This window comes from Lissotriton vulgaris, chromosome 2_1 (genome assembly GCF_964263255.1).
Source record: "Lissotriton vulgaris chromosome 2_1, aLisVul1.2, whole genome shotgun sequence".
NCBI lineage: Eukaryota > Metazoa > Chordata > Amphibia > Caudata > Salamandridae > Lissotriton > Lissotriton vulgaris.
This window is the reverse complement of record NC_141687.1, coordinates 1,868,017,874-1,868,035,067: the sequence shown is the minus strand read 5'-3', so window position 1 is coordinate 1,868,035,067 and position 17,194 is coordinate 1,868,017,874. Positions and strand designations below refer to the sequence as shown.

At 44.6% G+C, this 17,194-nt stretch overlaps 1 protein-coding gene across 3 annotated transcripts in view; it reads left to right on the top strand.

The window, feature by feature from the left end:
- ASB7 (ankyrin repeat and SOCS box containing 7) overlaps positions 1-17,194 on the top strand; it is a 258,258-nt gene that overhangs the window by 165,821 nt on the left and 75,243 nt on the right. For all 3 annotated transcript variants that reach the window (XM_086958060.1, XM_086958059.1, XM_086958061.1), the window contains exon 5: positions 8,864-9,469. In XM_086958060.1, coding sequence (XP_086814186.1) covers positions 8,864-9,469 — 606 coding nt within the window. The remainder of the gene's footprint in view (positions 1-8,863; positions 9,470-17,194) is intronic.

Here is a 17,194-nt window from a genome sequence, read left to right as displayed (position 1 = left end):
GGCCTCGCTGGGACTCTGAGCTCGTTCAAGGGTGTAGAAAGAGGATAGGCCCTCCGGGGCCACCGTGTCTCGGAGCCAGGCTTCCAAGTAGGCCACCATGTCGCCATCTTCGATCTTCTCCGGCAGGCCTACCACTCGGATGTTGTTGCGCCTGTTCCGGCCTTCCGCGTCCTCCGCTCGCTGCTCCAGGGCAGAAATCCGGGTTAAGGCATCTTTCATTGTCGCGGCCAAGGTTCGCTGCGCCGGCTCCAAGGTTTTCACCGAGCCTTCCACTTCTTTGACCCTGTCCGACAGCTTGCCGTGATCCGCCCTGAGGAGGCCCAGGCTCGTCGCCACCTGGGCAATGTCCTGCTGAAGGGCCGAGCGTGTGGTCGCAATCGCCTCCAGGACGCGATCAAACTGTTGCTGCAGCGGCGCGCCATCAGCACTTCCCGGGTGCCCATGGCCCTCCTTGTCCGGGGTCTCCGAGTCAGAGGCGGCCGGGGTAGTCCCCTTAGCCCCTCTCGGCTTCCCCATGTCGCGGGAAGCGCACAGTGTGGACTCAGATGAAGGTGCCACCGAGTGCGGGCGCCGGCTATAGCTCTCCCGAATGCTGGACGGTGATCCTCTTCTCCAGGGCCAGGTGGATCTCCACAATTTCGGCTCGCGCCGCCACCGTGTCGTCTGAGAGCACTGAGGAGGAGGCGGAGACACTCGGCGCCAGGCCGGGCAGGCCCGTCTGGTGGACGAGGATCCGGAGCGAGGGCCACCCACACCACCAGAAACTTTGTGGCGCCAGGGGGTTGTGCTTCCCATGGGATCGGGTCGATCGGGGGATGCAGCCAAGCGCCGCGTCGGGGGTCGGCACCACCGTCAGGACCCCCAGGCGTCCGTGTGCCGGAGTTCACTATGGTAGGGGCTTCCGACCGTCCAGGCGCAATCACCAATATCAGAGTCTCAGCAGGGCAAAGTCCAGCTCCTCACTCTCCAGGAAGACAAAAGAGCGGAGGGCACGCCGTGACCAGCGACGTTCTTCCAGGCTAATGGTCCCGTCCAAGGGGACAAAGGGGTCCGGGCGCCATGTTGGGTCGCTCTCCTCGGGACCACAAACTTCGAGTTTCGGACGGATGACCACCCGTCCAGGTTGTGCCAGGTGTCTCAGTAGGGTCCAGTCGGGCCGAACGACGATTTGCGGGGGCTAGGGTGCCCCGCTGCCTCCGATTAACAGGATAATCCCGGGCTCAGTCCCGGAGCCGAGCTCTCAGGCGACCATCGCCATCGGCGCCCAAGCCACGCCCCTCAAGAGCAGACTGTTGGTGGTATTGCTTCCATTGTCTTGCTGACAAAACATTTCTCTGTGGGCTTCATTCACAGACTCCGGTTGGCTTGTTCTCTGATACAAGAATTTGCAAGCTATCACTCTGAATATCCACTGGTAGGAATAGATACCTGGCAGTGTCGGCGAAGGCTGCCAAAACTTCTGTCTAAGATTTCCAGGCCATCCATCCTGATATCTTCCCTTTTCAAAAGAATGGTGAGACAGTGTTCACAGCCAGTGAAACTGAGAAACACCAACAAGGCTGTAGAATTCTCCTTTCCCAAGGTCTGAGCCATGACATTAATATGGATGTAGGAAAAGTTCCTCTCTGTACCGAATGCTACCCAGATATTGACCTTGGGACACAAGTCTTGCAGCTGGTGAAACTTTCCTGTCAGAATCACTACAACATCTTTGTTTATAGTGCACACCATACAAGACAGAGCCTTGTTGCAGGGCATGTTGTACATGTAAGACGTTTTGCATCTGCCTCTTTATGGTTGTAGGCTGGCATGGATAGGTTACTGTCGATGACAAGAATGCCGGCTCCACGTGTTGTCACTACTACTTTACCTGAGAGGAATTCCCTGCTTCAATCTTCTCAGCCAGGAACGTGAACAACTCCTGTTTGTTGTCTGCATCGCACAAGACTTTTTGCCACTGTCGTTGAATCTTATTTTAACTAGCAACCTTTCTTCGCTTTCCTTTACCGCTTTTTCCTTGTACAGAGTGTTTGATTCTGCCTTTGATGTACCTGTCCCAGACAGTATACACCTTTCTCAAGCTATTAAGCTGTTGCACTTTGTAAGGTATGAAAACATCAATGGCATAGGCTTCGAAAGTCCTTACACCTACAGTTGGTGAAGGGAGGTGCACCACAACAGCATCATCGAACACCTTCACATCAAAGGAGTTGGCATATCTGTTTCAGCTGTTTCTTCCAAAGACACCAGCTCAAGAGCAAGATTCCGAACGTTCACCTCTGTTGATGGCTCTTCAACGTCAGGTGCATGTCAAGTACGGATGGCAGTTATTGCCGTACGGCAAGCAGGCTTCAGGGCCCACCACAGTACAGAGCAAGTGATGCTCTTGGTGCTGGGTGAGCTGACGCTTGCAGCCGATAGGAAGAAATTGTCAGCACTGATCCTACTGGATCTTTATAGCCATGTTTGACACAGTGTACCATGCGCAGCTGCTGTCCTGTATCCAGGGGTTTATGATCTCCGGTACTATGTATCAATGTATTGCTTCTTTCTTGAATGATCTGGGGGATTGTGTGTCCAGGAAAGGCGCGTTGCCTTGTGGTGTCCCGCAGGGTTCTGCGTTGTCCCCCCTGCTTTTCAACATCTATCTTCAGCCACTTGTGACAGCACTAGCACAACTAGAATGTCAAGTGTTTAATTGCACTGACGATGCACAACTAATCCTGTAGATCGACAATTCCTCACAGGCGCAGCCCAACGTACAGAATATTCTCAGGTTCACTATGAACTGGATGACTACTAATTCACTTAAAGTAAATCCTGATAAGACTGAGGTGCTAGCTATCACCACAAGGGGCAACCCCTGGTCCACCTCCTTATGGCCACAAGAGCCAGGCACCTCTCCGACACCAGTGTCAGTTGTGAAGAGCTTCAGCATTAAGCTGGACACTAAGCTAACGCTGAATAACCAGGTGGCCACTGTGGTAGGGAATAGTGTGGGCCTCATGAGGCAACTTCGGAAACTTGTACCCCTCCTGTCTACAATGCGCACTTTGGTGTCTGCACTAATCGTGTCATGACTGGACTGTGGTAATGCACTATATATTGGGCTACCTGACAAACGGTTAGGGAATCTTTAAGTGGTCATGAATGATGCAGCAAGATTGATTTTCAAGTTCTCTAGAAGATCGCATGGTACACCATTGCTGCAACAATTACACTGGCTCCCAATCAGCCAGATTTAAGAGTTTGTGAAGGCTCTGCATGGGACGGCACCGGACTACATCAAGAACGTTTCAAGAGTTACATGCCAGGAAGATGCCTCCGATCGTCCGAGGCAAGTCTGTTGTCTTGCCCACAGTTTGACAAAGTCACTATGGGGAGGCAGGCTTTTTCGTTTGTGATTCCCCAGCTTTGGAACAAGCTGCCGGAGAGGCTGCATTGGGAAGCCACTCTACTTCCCTTTAGAAGGAAACTAAAGACCTTCTTGTATATACAGGCTTTTGAACAAGCTACGCCCTGACCGAGCAGGCAACTGGGATGGATAACCCTGATTCTTGCTCTGTCTTCCCTCACAAGCGCTTAGAGACCGTTGGTGATTTTGCGCTATATAAATGGCAGTTAACATAACATACTGTCTGTGAAAAGATATTCCTGGGGTCAGGTGGGTGATAAATTAGTAGTGCATTAAAGGATTGTGTTTTAGTAAGTTCTTTATTCAAAATAAGTTCCTCGCATTCAGGCCTTGAGGCTAGCTCGAAAATGGCCGACATGTTCTCCCTATAGATAGCTGCCAGTCCTCCACCTCATTTGAGGTCTGTCTAAACGATACATGGAGTATTGAGGCGGAATTGGTGCCATCAGGTTGGGACCATAGGATTGATCTGCCCAAGTCTTGGTCACATATATTATATCCAGCTGTTTGCTATCTACAAAATCTGCAAATTTAGTTGTATGTTTAATCAGTTATCTGGCGTTTATAAGAGCACAGCAGATTTTGTTATTTAAGCATCTGCTATTGTTTGTGTGTTTCGTTTTGATGTTGATAGCTATCTTTACTGTATTTCTGGCCCACAGCTCTGGGTTTACTATATGAACACCTCAGCCCTAGCAGGTTGCATTAGGGTTTTGAAAAAGCAGCAAAGGATCTAAATGACAACTTCCTAAATTCTTACATTTCGAGTTGAAGGCGCAGAGACGTTTCTGCTGAGTAGGATAGTCTAAGGTCAAAACTGGCAGGTGGACCGGCGCGATCAGGCGCAGACTAGCTTGCCTTAGGTGCTCCCTTGGCATGCTGAGAGTGCTGCAGTGCTCTCTGCTGGTTTAAATATTCCTCCAAGCAGGAGGGGCTTGACCAGGAGCCAGCGCTTTGCAGCCGAGTAGTGAAAATAGGTGGACACATAAAATCTAACCAGCACCCAGCAACCTCACAATCCGCTCAGACTCCCCTGTGAGGGAGAGATACTGGTAACACAAATGCAGCTAAATCAAAAGTGAGGAATAAGAAAGCATGAAGTGATTAAAATAGGATATAACCCCTTCCAATATGGTGCAGATGTAGTGAGGAGCCAGGCACCTCCTCAAATGTGCACTAGACGTGCGACATGGAAAGGAAATAAAATTAGGTGAGCAGATCCAAGCCCACTCAGCAGAGCTTGGTGGACAAACTTTCTTCTGGTTTAAATATCCCTTCAATGCGGGGGGAGATGGCTGACCAGTAGTTGGCGCTTTGCAACAGGTGGGCAAAATTAAATCTAACCAAGTCAAGTCAGAGGGATTTATTAAGCGCACATATCACCCTGAGGTCTCATGGCGCAAGCCTAAACTCCATAAAGACTGGTGGTCAGATATACAGGACTTAAAGATGGTCAAATAACCAGGTTTTTGATTCCCTGCGAAATAGCTTTTGGTCAGCGATGGAGAAGAAATTTGATGGAAACTTATTCCAGAAAGCAGGTGGAAGGAAGGAGAAAGATCTACCACCGTTCCTGGCGGTGCGGATTCTGCGAGGGGTAAGGAGATATTTAGCACTTGACCTAAGCGTCCTGTTCAGTTGATACCAAATAATTTTTTTAGCAAATTAACTTGGCCCATTTCCATGCATGTTCTTATGACCAATACAGAGGATTTTGAAGCGGATTTGTTTCCTGATAAGAAGCCAATGAAGGGTCTTCAGACTAGGCACTGATAGGGCTCTTGATGGAAGGTTTAATACTAGTCTAGCAGCAGTATTGACTTGAAGCTTGGAATAGAGCTCCTCATTTATGGAGGCAAACAGGGCATTTCCATAGTCAATATGACTTATGATTTGTCCCTGGACAAGTGGTTTCCTAGATTCGGTGGGGATCCATTTGAAGATTTTGCATAGATTACGCGTAATGCTATAACAGATGCCGATTAGGTGATTTATATGGCTTTTCATTGACCGCTAATTGTCAATCATCACTCCGAGGTCCTGCACCACGGGTTTGGGAGAAGGACAGGGGCCCAGAGTCTGAGGCCACCGGTCACTAGACCAGGATTTGGTAGCCTTACCGAAAAGAATAACCTGCGTCTTACTTCCATTAAGTTGTAGGTGATTGGTATACAAACAGTTGTCGATATGGGTCATGCGGTTTTTAAAACTGATCATTGTGTCTGTGGAATCTGGCCTAGGGTAATCAATAGCTGGGTGTCATCAGCATATGACACCACAACAAAACAGTAGGACCTGATCACCCTGGCCAAGTGTGTCTCGTACAGGTTGAAAAGCATGGGATTTAAGATAGAGCCTTAAGGGACTCCTATGTTTACAGACCTACTGCAGGAGGCCAGGGTGCCCATTTGTATGGTGGTGGTTAGATCAGTTAGATAATTTCTGAACCTATCCAAGGCCATCTTCCAGAGCTGCTGTTCTAGAATGCTATAGGAGATGGTGTTGAATGCGGCTGACAGATCCAACAGGACGAGCATGGCTGACTGCCCGTTGTCCAAGGCCAGTCTAATGTTGTCTACAACAAATCCAAGCCCACACCCCTTACACCCATCTCCCAGAGCTGCGGTTCTAGAATGCTTTGGGAGATGGTGTCGAAGGCGGCTGACCGATCAAACAGGACGAGCATGGCTGACTACCCGTTGTCCAAGACCAGTCTAATGTTGTCTACAACCTCTACCAGCGAGGTGTCCGTGTTATGAGCAGCCCTGAACCCCGACTGATGGGTCCAACAGTCCATGACTCTCCAGATGGGTGGTAAGCTGCTTGTTGACCAAGGACTCTAGTACCTTTCCAAAATAGGGAAGCAAAGAAATTGGGCTGTAGTTGATAGGTACCTTAGGGTCAGCAGTAGTTTTTTTTTTTTTAATTGGCGTGACCCGCGCTGCTTTCGATCTAACAGAGATTGCAGCTTCTGCTAATGATATATTAATTAAGTCTGTAAGATTACTGATTACTGAGGGGCAATAGTTGAAAAGAAGCAGGGTGAGACTGGGTCCACTGGAGAACCCGATTTGATCTTTGCCAGAGTGGTTGAAACTTCGTCTGGGGTAAGTACGGTGAACTCCAGTAAAAGAGGAAAGGTGGGGTTGAGGTTAATGTCAGAGTTGCTATCAGGATGTTTTTGTGTCATGGTATGGAAAGGAACTATGAATTGTTATAATCTTTTCTTCAAAAAAAGTTGACAGCGTGTCTACCCATTCTTGCGAAGATGTGTTATAGGGCTGACCGGGAAGAGGAGTAGTAAATTTCTTTATTATATTTTATATATATTTATTATATTTTATAAAGCTCCTTGTTCGAATTGGCAGCTTGGTTAATCCTGTTAATAAGATACAACTTTTTGGCATGTCTGATGTTATCTAAGTAGCCTTGGTGGATATGTTTGTCTATCTTGACTAGTCTTGGTTTTTCTCCATTTACGCTCAGCAATCCTGCTAGACAGTTTTTCAATTTTCAGTGATTCTGTAAACCAGGGTGATGCCCTAGGCTTGAGCTTGACCCTTGACAGAGGAGCTATGGTGTTCAAAGCCAATGTGATTGCGTCCCCAAAGGCTTTTACTGCATGACTGATATTCTCGGTGTGGGATATAGACGGGGGGGTTGAAATTAGCTGAAAAGGTCACAGGAGTGACTTTCCGCCAAGGCCTTCTCCAGGTGGGTCCACTACTAAGGTAGTTTTTAGTGGTGGCTATTGGTAGGGAGAATTTCAGCCGGTTATGATCAGACCAGTGCAGAGGGAGGGGGGACTCAACTTCCACTCTAGCTGTTAGCAAACAGAAGATCAAAAGTATGTCCTGCCGAGTGGGTAGGTCTCACCACCATTTGGACTAGTCCCAATGTGTTCAGGTTAGTAATCCGTTGACTTGTGTCAGGGAGTGAGAGCAATTCTGCATGGTAATTAAACTTTCCAATGAAGTAGATGGTTTATAAAATTAGGTTTCTGGCATAGAGGTCTGTACGCTAGGGCACCTCTCCAGGTTCCCTCAGATTGTATTTTGATTCTGAAAATGCACATTTCAGACATTTCTGTGGTAAAGGTCTCTAGAGTGGTGACCTCTAGTCCCGCCTTGGTGGCTTGGTGATGATACCGCATCCTCTTGACGTTTCTGTCTAGTCTGCTTAGATGGTATTCTGGAGAAAACGCAGTTGCCACATCAGGGGAGGCTTTTTCGTGGAGCCAAGTTTCGGTAATGAAACAAATATCTGGCTTTTCTATGTCAAGAAGGCTCCATATTTTCAGTGCGTGTTTTGGAGTTGAACTGGCATTAAAATAAAGCCCTTTTAGTTGTTTAGGGATCTCGGCGGTGTCTGTAAAATTATTTAATTGAGGTGCAGGGAGAGGGACTGACTTATTGAGAATAGTTTCAATGTCTACTTTGGGAGTGGCAGTATACGCAGAGGTAGCTAGAAGGCCCTTGGGTACAGTGGCAGTGAGGGGTTTATTTAATAATTTAAGCTCTTGGCTTGAGTAGTGGAGTTTTTCCATTATCTGCTCTAGCCAAGGTTGAGTTACCTGTAGTTTTAGAGAAACGGGCAGGGGTCCTGGTAGCGTCGGACGCAGACATGCTTGCCTTTGGCGCCAGGGTCCAGCAACCCCAGAGTCCGCTCTCTTGTGAAGGTCAGATACTGGTAAAATAATATGAAAAAAATATGGTGCTTTTGTCCGACCTGTCTCATTGTATTAAATTACGGGTCAATAAACTGTACTGCAACTGCCAAGCTCGTTTTCCTTAGACTGTTTTCTAATGGATTTGTGTGTTACAGTTCTAACAATGTTTTTCTGGTCATGTTTTCTGTGGTGTTATGATTTGTTTTCTTGGCTGCTGAGAAAATAAAGGAGATGCCTTTGCCCCTGGTTCCGCATATAATTTGTGTTCAATCAGATTTTAAAAGTGTTTCCAGCAAACAACAATTCTTACTTAGTTAAAAAAAAAATCTGGAATGTTAACAGTAAGACTGTAATGGTGCAGTATTAGCTAGAAAGCTGACCGGAAAAGGCAAGCATGTTGCACAGCCTGCTGGAAAGTGTGGCACTTCAAAGGAAAGGTAAAACGTGCACTAACATGCAGACGACCTACGAGTTGTTAACCCTTTCTTGGTAAGGCATACAATGAAAAGAAGTATGTTATACTCACATGTTTTAATTTTCTCAGTTTGATGCTTAATAATTTAATGGTGATAAATTGAGAGTTTCATGCTTAATAATTTAATGGTGATAAATGAAGATCAGTATTAACCCGCCCCCACAGCCCCGACCTAGCTTACTTCTCCTAAATGCTTAAGTTGAGTTACTTGCCAAAAGTCTGATATGGTGAGGTTTTGCCAAAGCTTGAACATGTTATTCCTATCCTTACTAATGTTTACTTTCTCCTCTCTTCCTCGCTTTAGCGGATCCCACCGTGAAAGATCTGATTGGAGGCTTCACAGCCCTGCACTACGCGGCAATGCATGGCCGGGCACGGATTGCACGCCTGATGCTCGAGTCAGAGTACAAGAGAGACATTATTAATGCTAAGAGCAATGATGGCTGGACTCCGCTGCACGTGGCGGCGCACTATGGCAGGGACTCGTTCGTTCGGCTTTTGCTAGAGTTCAAGGCGGAAGTGGACCCTCTCAGTGACAAGGGCACGACTCCTCTGCAACTGGCCATCATCCGAGAGCGCTCCAGCTGTGTCAAGATCCTGCTGGACCACAATGCCAACATTGACATTCAGAACGGTTTCCTGCTGCGCTACGCAGTGATCAAGAGCAACCACTCGTACTGCCGCATGTTTCTACAAAGGGGTGCAGACACAAACTTGGGGCGCTTGGAAGATGGGCAGACACCCTTACATCTATCTGCGCTTCGTGATGACGTGCTTTGTGCCCGAATGTTGTACAATTATGGGGCAGATACGAACACTCGGAACTATGAGGGTCAGGCGCCTTTGGCTGTTTCTTTAAGCATTTCTGCAGCAAGCCGGCCTTGTTTGGATTTTCTACAAGAAGTTACAAGTAAGTGTGGCGTAACAGTCAGTGGTGTTTACGAAGGTACTTTTCCCGTATTGTCATTACTTTCGTTCTGTGCAGATTAAATATATATATTTTGCGGGGGGAGCGCCCGGTGCGCGCACCGGGAAGCGGACCGGGGAGCGTACTATGGGGAAAAAAGAATCATAGACTTTTCAAATATTGTATGTTTATTGATTGTTCTTTTTGTTGTTTTTTTTTGTTGTTTTTTTTTATTTAAGTAGCAACATGTAGGTACCAATGCAGAGTCTAAAATTTAATATACACCGTCTAATTTGTAGATCTCTTGCATGTTTCAGAAGTTATTGTGGTATATGGAATTCATACCATAGTCTGTCAGGAAAGCAGAAACAATATGGAGGCAGGAGATGATAAAGAGATGTTAAATACACATTGGAGATAATATAGTTGGAGAAAGGAAGTAACTATGAACAAACTTACTATGTAACACAAAAAAGTTGCACAGTATATTTTAAGTCACTTTATATTATATCTTTTTGGGTACTATTTCATAATTTTCATATAAAAAAGAATAATGTCTCAAACAACTGTAACTTTTTAAATTTAAATTTATTGTTGCGATTTTTCAAAATCTAAAAGAATTTGCAACATTAATTCATCTGGTATGTCCTCCTTTTCATTCCATTCTTCAATTTCTTCAACACATTTAATCAAGTCTTGGTCTACAGTGTCATCCAAAAAGTCTATTTCTTGTTTGTCTTCTGTACGATTGTTTTCCATATTTATTTGAAATGAAATATTATTTTCATTTTGTTGTGCTTCCATTTTCTTGCTGTAAATTGTAAAAAAAATATATATATATCAGTAGAGATAGGGCACTGTTGGGTTTAAGTTCAGACAGGTACTTGTGAGTTTTTAACAGTGAAGTTATCTTTGGGCAGTGTATGGTTTCAGGCAGGAAGTAGAACTATTAAAAAGTGCCTGTGATGAAGCCTAAGTAAATTCATAATTATACCACAGAAGCCTAACTCAATCAATAATTTAAATAAATAAGTCTTTCTCAATGTCTAACTCTTATTGAGGGACAGTATATAACTATCTGAAAACGTTTTCCAAAATTATCTTAAAGTGCATAACATAGTTCTCCTTTCAAATCAACAACTTACCTTCTTCAAAGTAGTTGAAGTTTTCTGTCAAATTCTTTTCCAAATGTACCTTAAAAAGTGTTAGTCAAAATGGCTGTGTTTCTCTCTCATTTTTTATATATATTCATGTACTTAACCAATCAAATGTCAGCACATAAAAGTACAAAATGAAAGTAACATTTTAATTGGTTGAAAATTCAAACAGTTTCATATGTGTTTTTGTCATGTAATTTACCTCAGGATATTTAGACAGGGCTACAGCCCAAATGGCTCAATGGAATACCACCAAATTTGGGTAAATGGTAGGGACTGCTATGTAGTAGGGCCTATTCTATATTTGATGAAAGTGTCTCCAGTGGTTTTTCTGTAAATTACTTTCCCACCTTTTTTTAGCGAGCGCTTACCGGTGCGCGCTCGGTACGCGTACCGGTAGCGTTACGGGAGTCCTCCATTTTGTGTTTCGGTAGAATCGAGATACAAGATGGAGGGCAAACAATGTTGGGAATGGGTAGAAGGGGGCACGGTAGACACTTCCTGACCCTCTAGGTTTTCTGAGGGGGGCTTACGACGCTCATATAGGCAAAATAAAATCCAAAAAAAAAATCGCGGGGGCAGCGCCCGGTACGCGCACCGGTAAGCGTACCGGGGAGCGTACTTTGGTGAAAAATAGTGAAAAAAGTTAGAAAAAGATAAACGTTTTGAATGATCAGAGGTAGGGTAGCTCTGAAAAGAGCTTTTGGGTTCTGTGGCTGATTTAGGTACCTACAAGTAGGTTCCAATGCACAGTCTTAAATTCAGGAGGAATATTCTATTCCCCTCACCTGAGAAGTGCACACCATCTCCTCTGTAGATGTCTTGCATGTTGTAACGCATGTTGGAATCAATTGGTGACATCTCAATCTTCTCTGGCCAATCCAGTTGATTTCCACATTTTGTAAATTGAGGTTGTGTACATTTCTGTTATCAGCATACCTGTGAGCCCAGTGGATGTAACTATAAAAACTGTATACATAAAAAAATTATATTAAATACATATAAAATATATTTTTTCTTTAAAAGAAGAATACATTTTACAGCTTTTGATATTTGCTATTAAAAAACCATTGAAATTCACTGAAAAAACCATAGGTTATATACCATATATAGTTAGGAATTAGCATTTACAAAACCTTTAAAATTCACTGAAAAAACCATATGTTTATAGACCATATATAGTTAGGAATTAGCATTTACAAAACCTTGAAAATTCACTGAAAAAACCATAGGTTACAGACCATATATAGTTAGGAATTAGCATTTACAAAACCTTATTTTACTCACGCAAAACAATTGAAATTCGCATATATAGTTAGTTGCACTAACTATATATCGCGCACCAGCAATCCACTGCTGATGTCACATATTACATCATTCATGACATGGTCAGTGATATCACTGATGACATCACTGATGACAACTCACATGACATCACTGATGACAACATCCAGTTACTGTATGTTTCTGTAATGTTAAAATATGTCTTACATATTGAAGAATGAGTGGATGTATAAGTGTCTGGATGAAGGATTTAGTAGTACTGACTTTATGAGAGAGTGATTACATGTGTCTCACTGAGTGCATGGGTTAGTGACTAAACTGTCTTAATTTGTGCATCATTATATCTGTTGTTCTGTAAACTGCTGCATGTGTTGATCAGTAGCTATATGGTTAACTATATGGGTTATTGATTGGTTGCTCAAGTATTTGTATGGGAGAGTGAGTGTGTGTGTGGGTCGCTGGGAGGTGTGTGACTATGTGCATAGATGTGTGAGCAGTTGATTCACTAGATGTATGGGTTCAAAACTGCATGTGGAAACAGCTGTATGGGTGCTTGACTGTGTGCATGTGTGTATTGGTGAGTGAATGGATATCTCAGTGCTACATGTCAAAGTAAGTACATATGTAAAACACCGTACATGTGAGAGTTGACATATATAAATAACTGTATAAGAGCCAGTGAATGTGAGTGGCTGTATGGTTCATTGTAAACTTGTATCAGTGATTGAATAAGAGAGTAAATATGTGTTAGAATATGTTAGAATGTAAGGTGTGTATAACTGTATAGTTGAGGAAATGGAGGTGTGATTGATTCTTTGCATGACTGACTAGGTGTATGAGTAACTCCATGGATGAGTGACAGTCTGTGAGTGTCTGTTTACACTGAGTGTATCTAAGGTTATATTAGAGTCTGAAGATGTTCATCGTATTATCACATGAATGATGTCATGTCATCAATGATGTTATCAGTGATGCCATTTGAGTTGTCATCAGTGATGTCATCAGTGATATCACTGACCATGTCATGAATGATGTAATATGTGACATCATCAGCAGTGGATTGCGGGTGCGCGATATATAGTTAGTGCAACTAACTATATATGCGAATTTCAATGGTTTTGTGTGAGTAAAATAAGGTTTTGTAAATGCTAATTCCTAACTATATATGGTCTATAACCTATGGTTTTTTCAGTGAATATATATATATATATATATCTATTACCTACCTATATTAGCAAATGTTAGAGAAAAACCTAGCATCTTTGATTTCTAGAGGCTAGTAAACTTTGTCTCAGTCCATACAAATATAAAGGGAGTTTTTAGCAGTCTTGTATAGATCCGTGGTCCAGTTTCTGCCAACGGGTGGAAGTAAATGCTGTGCTATATATCAATTAACAATTGACTATCCATTTAAGGCAGCAGGTAATTTATATAGTAATCAAATATTGATCACGTAAAAACAAGCAGAAGTTAATCACAGCCATTTAGAAAAAGCCTGGCTGAGTGTACTGCAGGTGTCTAAGGCAATATAAAAGAGAGGTGACAGTTAATGTACATTTTCTTGGTCTCTTCAGATAAATAAAACCATTACTTAACCTTTTCACAGTAGTTTTGCAGCATGAGGTTGTTCTAGACTAAATTCCTTTACATTAGCCCAACATCTAGTAGTTGGGTCCGCAATGGTACTTTGTTAAAATAAGTAAATTAATATGCAACCTGTTCGCTCTCAATTTCCAAAGAATCTTCTTGCAAAAATAGGAAAGTGGGGCATAGGAGTTCTTGAAGATGGGAACTAACAAGAGGTATGTAGGAGGGTGTCTGGTTTATTATGATGCAAGTAGGTGTTCCTATACCCCACCCTGTGGGCGAAAGCTAAGAATTAACTGTGTAAGCTTTTACTGGTCCATTCATTGGGTAGTAATGTGCCCACAAAGTTTATAATGGGGAGGAGCTTGCAAAAAAGTAACAGTGTCGCCATTAATGTGAATTAATACTTAATGTTAAGTTGACAACTGGCACGTTAAGATGCATTCTTGTCCTAAGGCACCATTACTCCAAGAACCTATCATAGCGCAGTGGTTTATACACCAAATGAAATCTACTCACTTAAAATGAAATATTAAACATTTCTGTGTACACGTTGTGGCCAAAGTATACACATCCTTACGGATTTCAAAACAGTGCCACTCCTTCAGAAATCCGTATAACCCGAACGATATGTAGAGCTGAAGGAAAAAATAGTAGTTGCCTGAAGTAGTGAGCCTTATTCTGGAGGGCTAGGATTTGCGAGAAGAGTGGGAGGGAGACACTGAACTCTTAATAAGAACAGCCTTATGAACAGCATATGGACTACTTTGAGGAATTGGGTGAAGCCAACGGACTGAATACCTCTCCAAATACTAACATGCTTTCTCCCTCCAATGTGGCTAGGGAGGTGGGAGCAGGAAGAGGTGCGTAGAGCGGCTGAGGTCCTTGACCTCTAGCTACCCTCAGTGGGAGTCAAGACTAACTTCTTGACAGATGCGATAGCCAGGAGCTTCTTCTGAACCCTTGCTCCCTTTTCATGAAGTACGCACGGACGTCCTTCTGGGAATCTGGTCCAAAACGAGCACAGGGGCCCCTGTGAACCGGACAATCGCCTGCAGTCACTGCCCTGCCCCAGGCGACCCAAACTCCCTCCCCCGAGAGCTTGTTAGTCAAAGCCTTTACCTCCCATGGCACGTTCCCATGGATTCGAGAGGCTGGACAGTTGGGGCAAGACATTTTTTTCTTCTACCAGCCTTGCATTACAGTTGGTGAACACTGCATGCTTATTGGGCCGTTATTTCTACTTTCTGTGGGAAACTATTGCGCAAGTGCTGCCACAGGTCCTGGAGGATGCCCGGGCCATCTTCTCAGAAGCCGTAGCAGACAAGAGAAATGCAGCAAAGTTTGCCATTTGATGAGGCTTAGACACGATCGACTCGCTGGGCAGAGCAATTTTTACGATGCTGGCTGTTAGGTGCCACGCCTGGCTGACAACATCTGGCTTTTCAGGGGATGTCTAGGCTTCACTCATGGACATGCCCTTTTATGGCACCTGTCTCTTTGGAGACAAAGTAGAGACCGCACTGGAGCACTTAAAGGACTCACAAGCTTCAGCCAAGTCCTTGGGCCTCTCAGCTACCTCCCATTCCCAGTCTGCCTTTCTCTCCTTTCGTGGCTATGGAAGGGGATTTTATGGATGCCAGCCTTACTGCTGCCACGAGCCGTGCAAGTTCCACAACCCCAGCGCAGACTAGGTTGAGATTTGTTCCAAACTCCTTGAGTCCAGTCGCCAGAGGTCAGGCCACCACCTCCCTGCAAGCTTAAGCCCCCAACCCCTTCTAGTCTTGCCCTTCATGAACATGGGCGTCTAGTTGGTGGCAGGATCAGCCATCACCTCCACCGCTGGCAAAACATTATTTCGGACAGGGTTCTCCAGGTTATCCAAAGGGGCTACTGCCTCACCCTCAAGACCATGCTAACCTCATCCAACCGGCTGACCGAGGATCATCTACTTTTGTTTCAGGAGGAAGTCCTGGCTCTCTTGGCTAAGGGAGACATAGAGATGGTTCCAGCACCAAAAGTAGGTAGGGTTGCTATTCCCACTACTTTGTGGTTCCAAAAAAGAAAAAAGGGCTTACTCCAGTATTGGAACTTTCATAGATTCACATGCCTGAATCATTACCTGTCGTCGAGACGGGAGTCTCCGGTATATAAAAAAGCAATGCTTAGCAGTATAGCAAACTGAAAAGAGGCCTTGGCCCATTTGCCTTTTGCAACCCATAGCCTTTTTATATGTAAAAAAGGCCCAAACTGTTCCCTGAACCAATCCAAGCTCCTCACCCTCTAGAACACTCCTGAGAGAACCTTTTGCCCCTCAGATTTTCTACCGCACGTTGTGCTAGGGAGTCTCCTTTGAGCTCTGCTCAAACTCTTCAATTCAACTGCATTTTGACTGGGATTTGAGGTTCTCTCATCTTCTAGTTGCTTCTTAATTGAAATTCCTTATTCCTCTGCCATGTCTGAGAAGGAGAAAAAGGGATTATTTAGAGCTTGTGCCACCTGCTCTAAGAAAAGGCTTTACACAGATGACCCTCATAAGGTCTGCATATACTGCCTATATCCAGATCATAAGGCAGAAAATTGTAAGGTATGTTGAACCTTTTCAAACAAAACCATGAGGGATCGTGAGGGAAGACGGCTGCTTTGGCTCCAGAAGGTTAAAGCCAGAAAAGAAATCCTCTCAAGTGAAAGTGAGGAGGAATCTTGTTCGTCTAAGAGATCTCAAAAAAGAGGTAGATCTCAGGAGCATACCTCAGGGGAGAGACCTGAGAAGGCCCCAAAAAAGACAATCCCAGGGTCTTCAGGGCGCAGTCCCTCAAAATCCCCTTCAGATAAACCTAAGGGGAAGAAGGGTTCTGCTTCGAGGTGAAACGAGAGAAAACTGCCTCAGAACTTAAAAAAAATCGCCCCAAAGGTCAAGATTACCATCATGAAAACTTCCTCTACACCTTCTGAGGAGAAAGGGAAAGAATCCACAATGTCGACCGGATAGTCCACGAAAAAGATGTAGTCGACGGCAAAAGCATCATCGTCGACGAAAAAGGAGGTAAAGGGTATTGAAAAGACGCCGTCGACACTTTCACCGTCGACGGCGGTGACGACCATGGATGTATGAGCATCGTCGACGACGGCAGCTTAGACGATGGCAGCGTAACTACAAGGTCGACGATAGCGTCAACGACGATAATATGGTCGATGATGACGACTAGAATCTCGTCGACTGGCTCGTCGACGAGAGAAAAAACACCAGAAAAAAGGTTGGTGCTCTGGAAAAAGCCGATAACGCCAGAGGTTACGTCTCCGAGCAAGGTGTCTCCATTAGTCTCTTCTCGACTGCTGGAAGAGGAGGACTCAGAGGACAAGGATGAAGGTGGTCCTTATGGATATGCGAGTAGTCCTTCGCAATTGCAGGTAAAAACCCAAGATGAAGATTCGGAGGAAGAATATGGGGAGTTTAAGGAGCATCCCCAAGACCAGCAACAATATAGTCAGCCGCAGCGTGAGGACATGACAAGTGTGCCAACTTCTTTGCTGAAAGACCTCCAGAGCATGTTGGAGGATTGTAGAAGAAAGTATCCAGCGACTCAAACCACTCAGGAAATGCCGGAGGTTAAGCCTTGTCCACGGTCTGTACCGGGTACGCCGGTGCGAAGGAGAGAAATCTTACCGGAGCCTGCTCCTAGGTCTCCACCACAAGCAT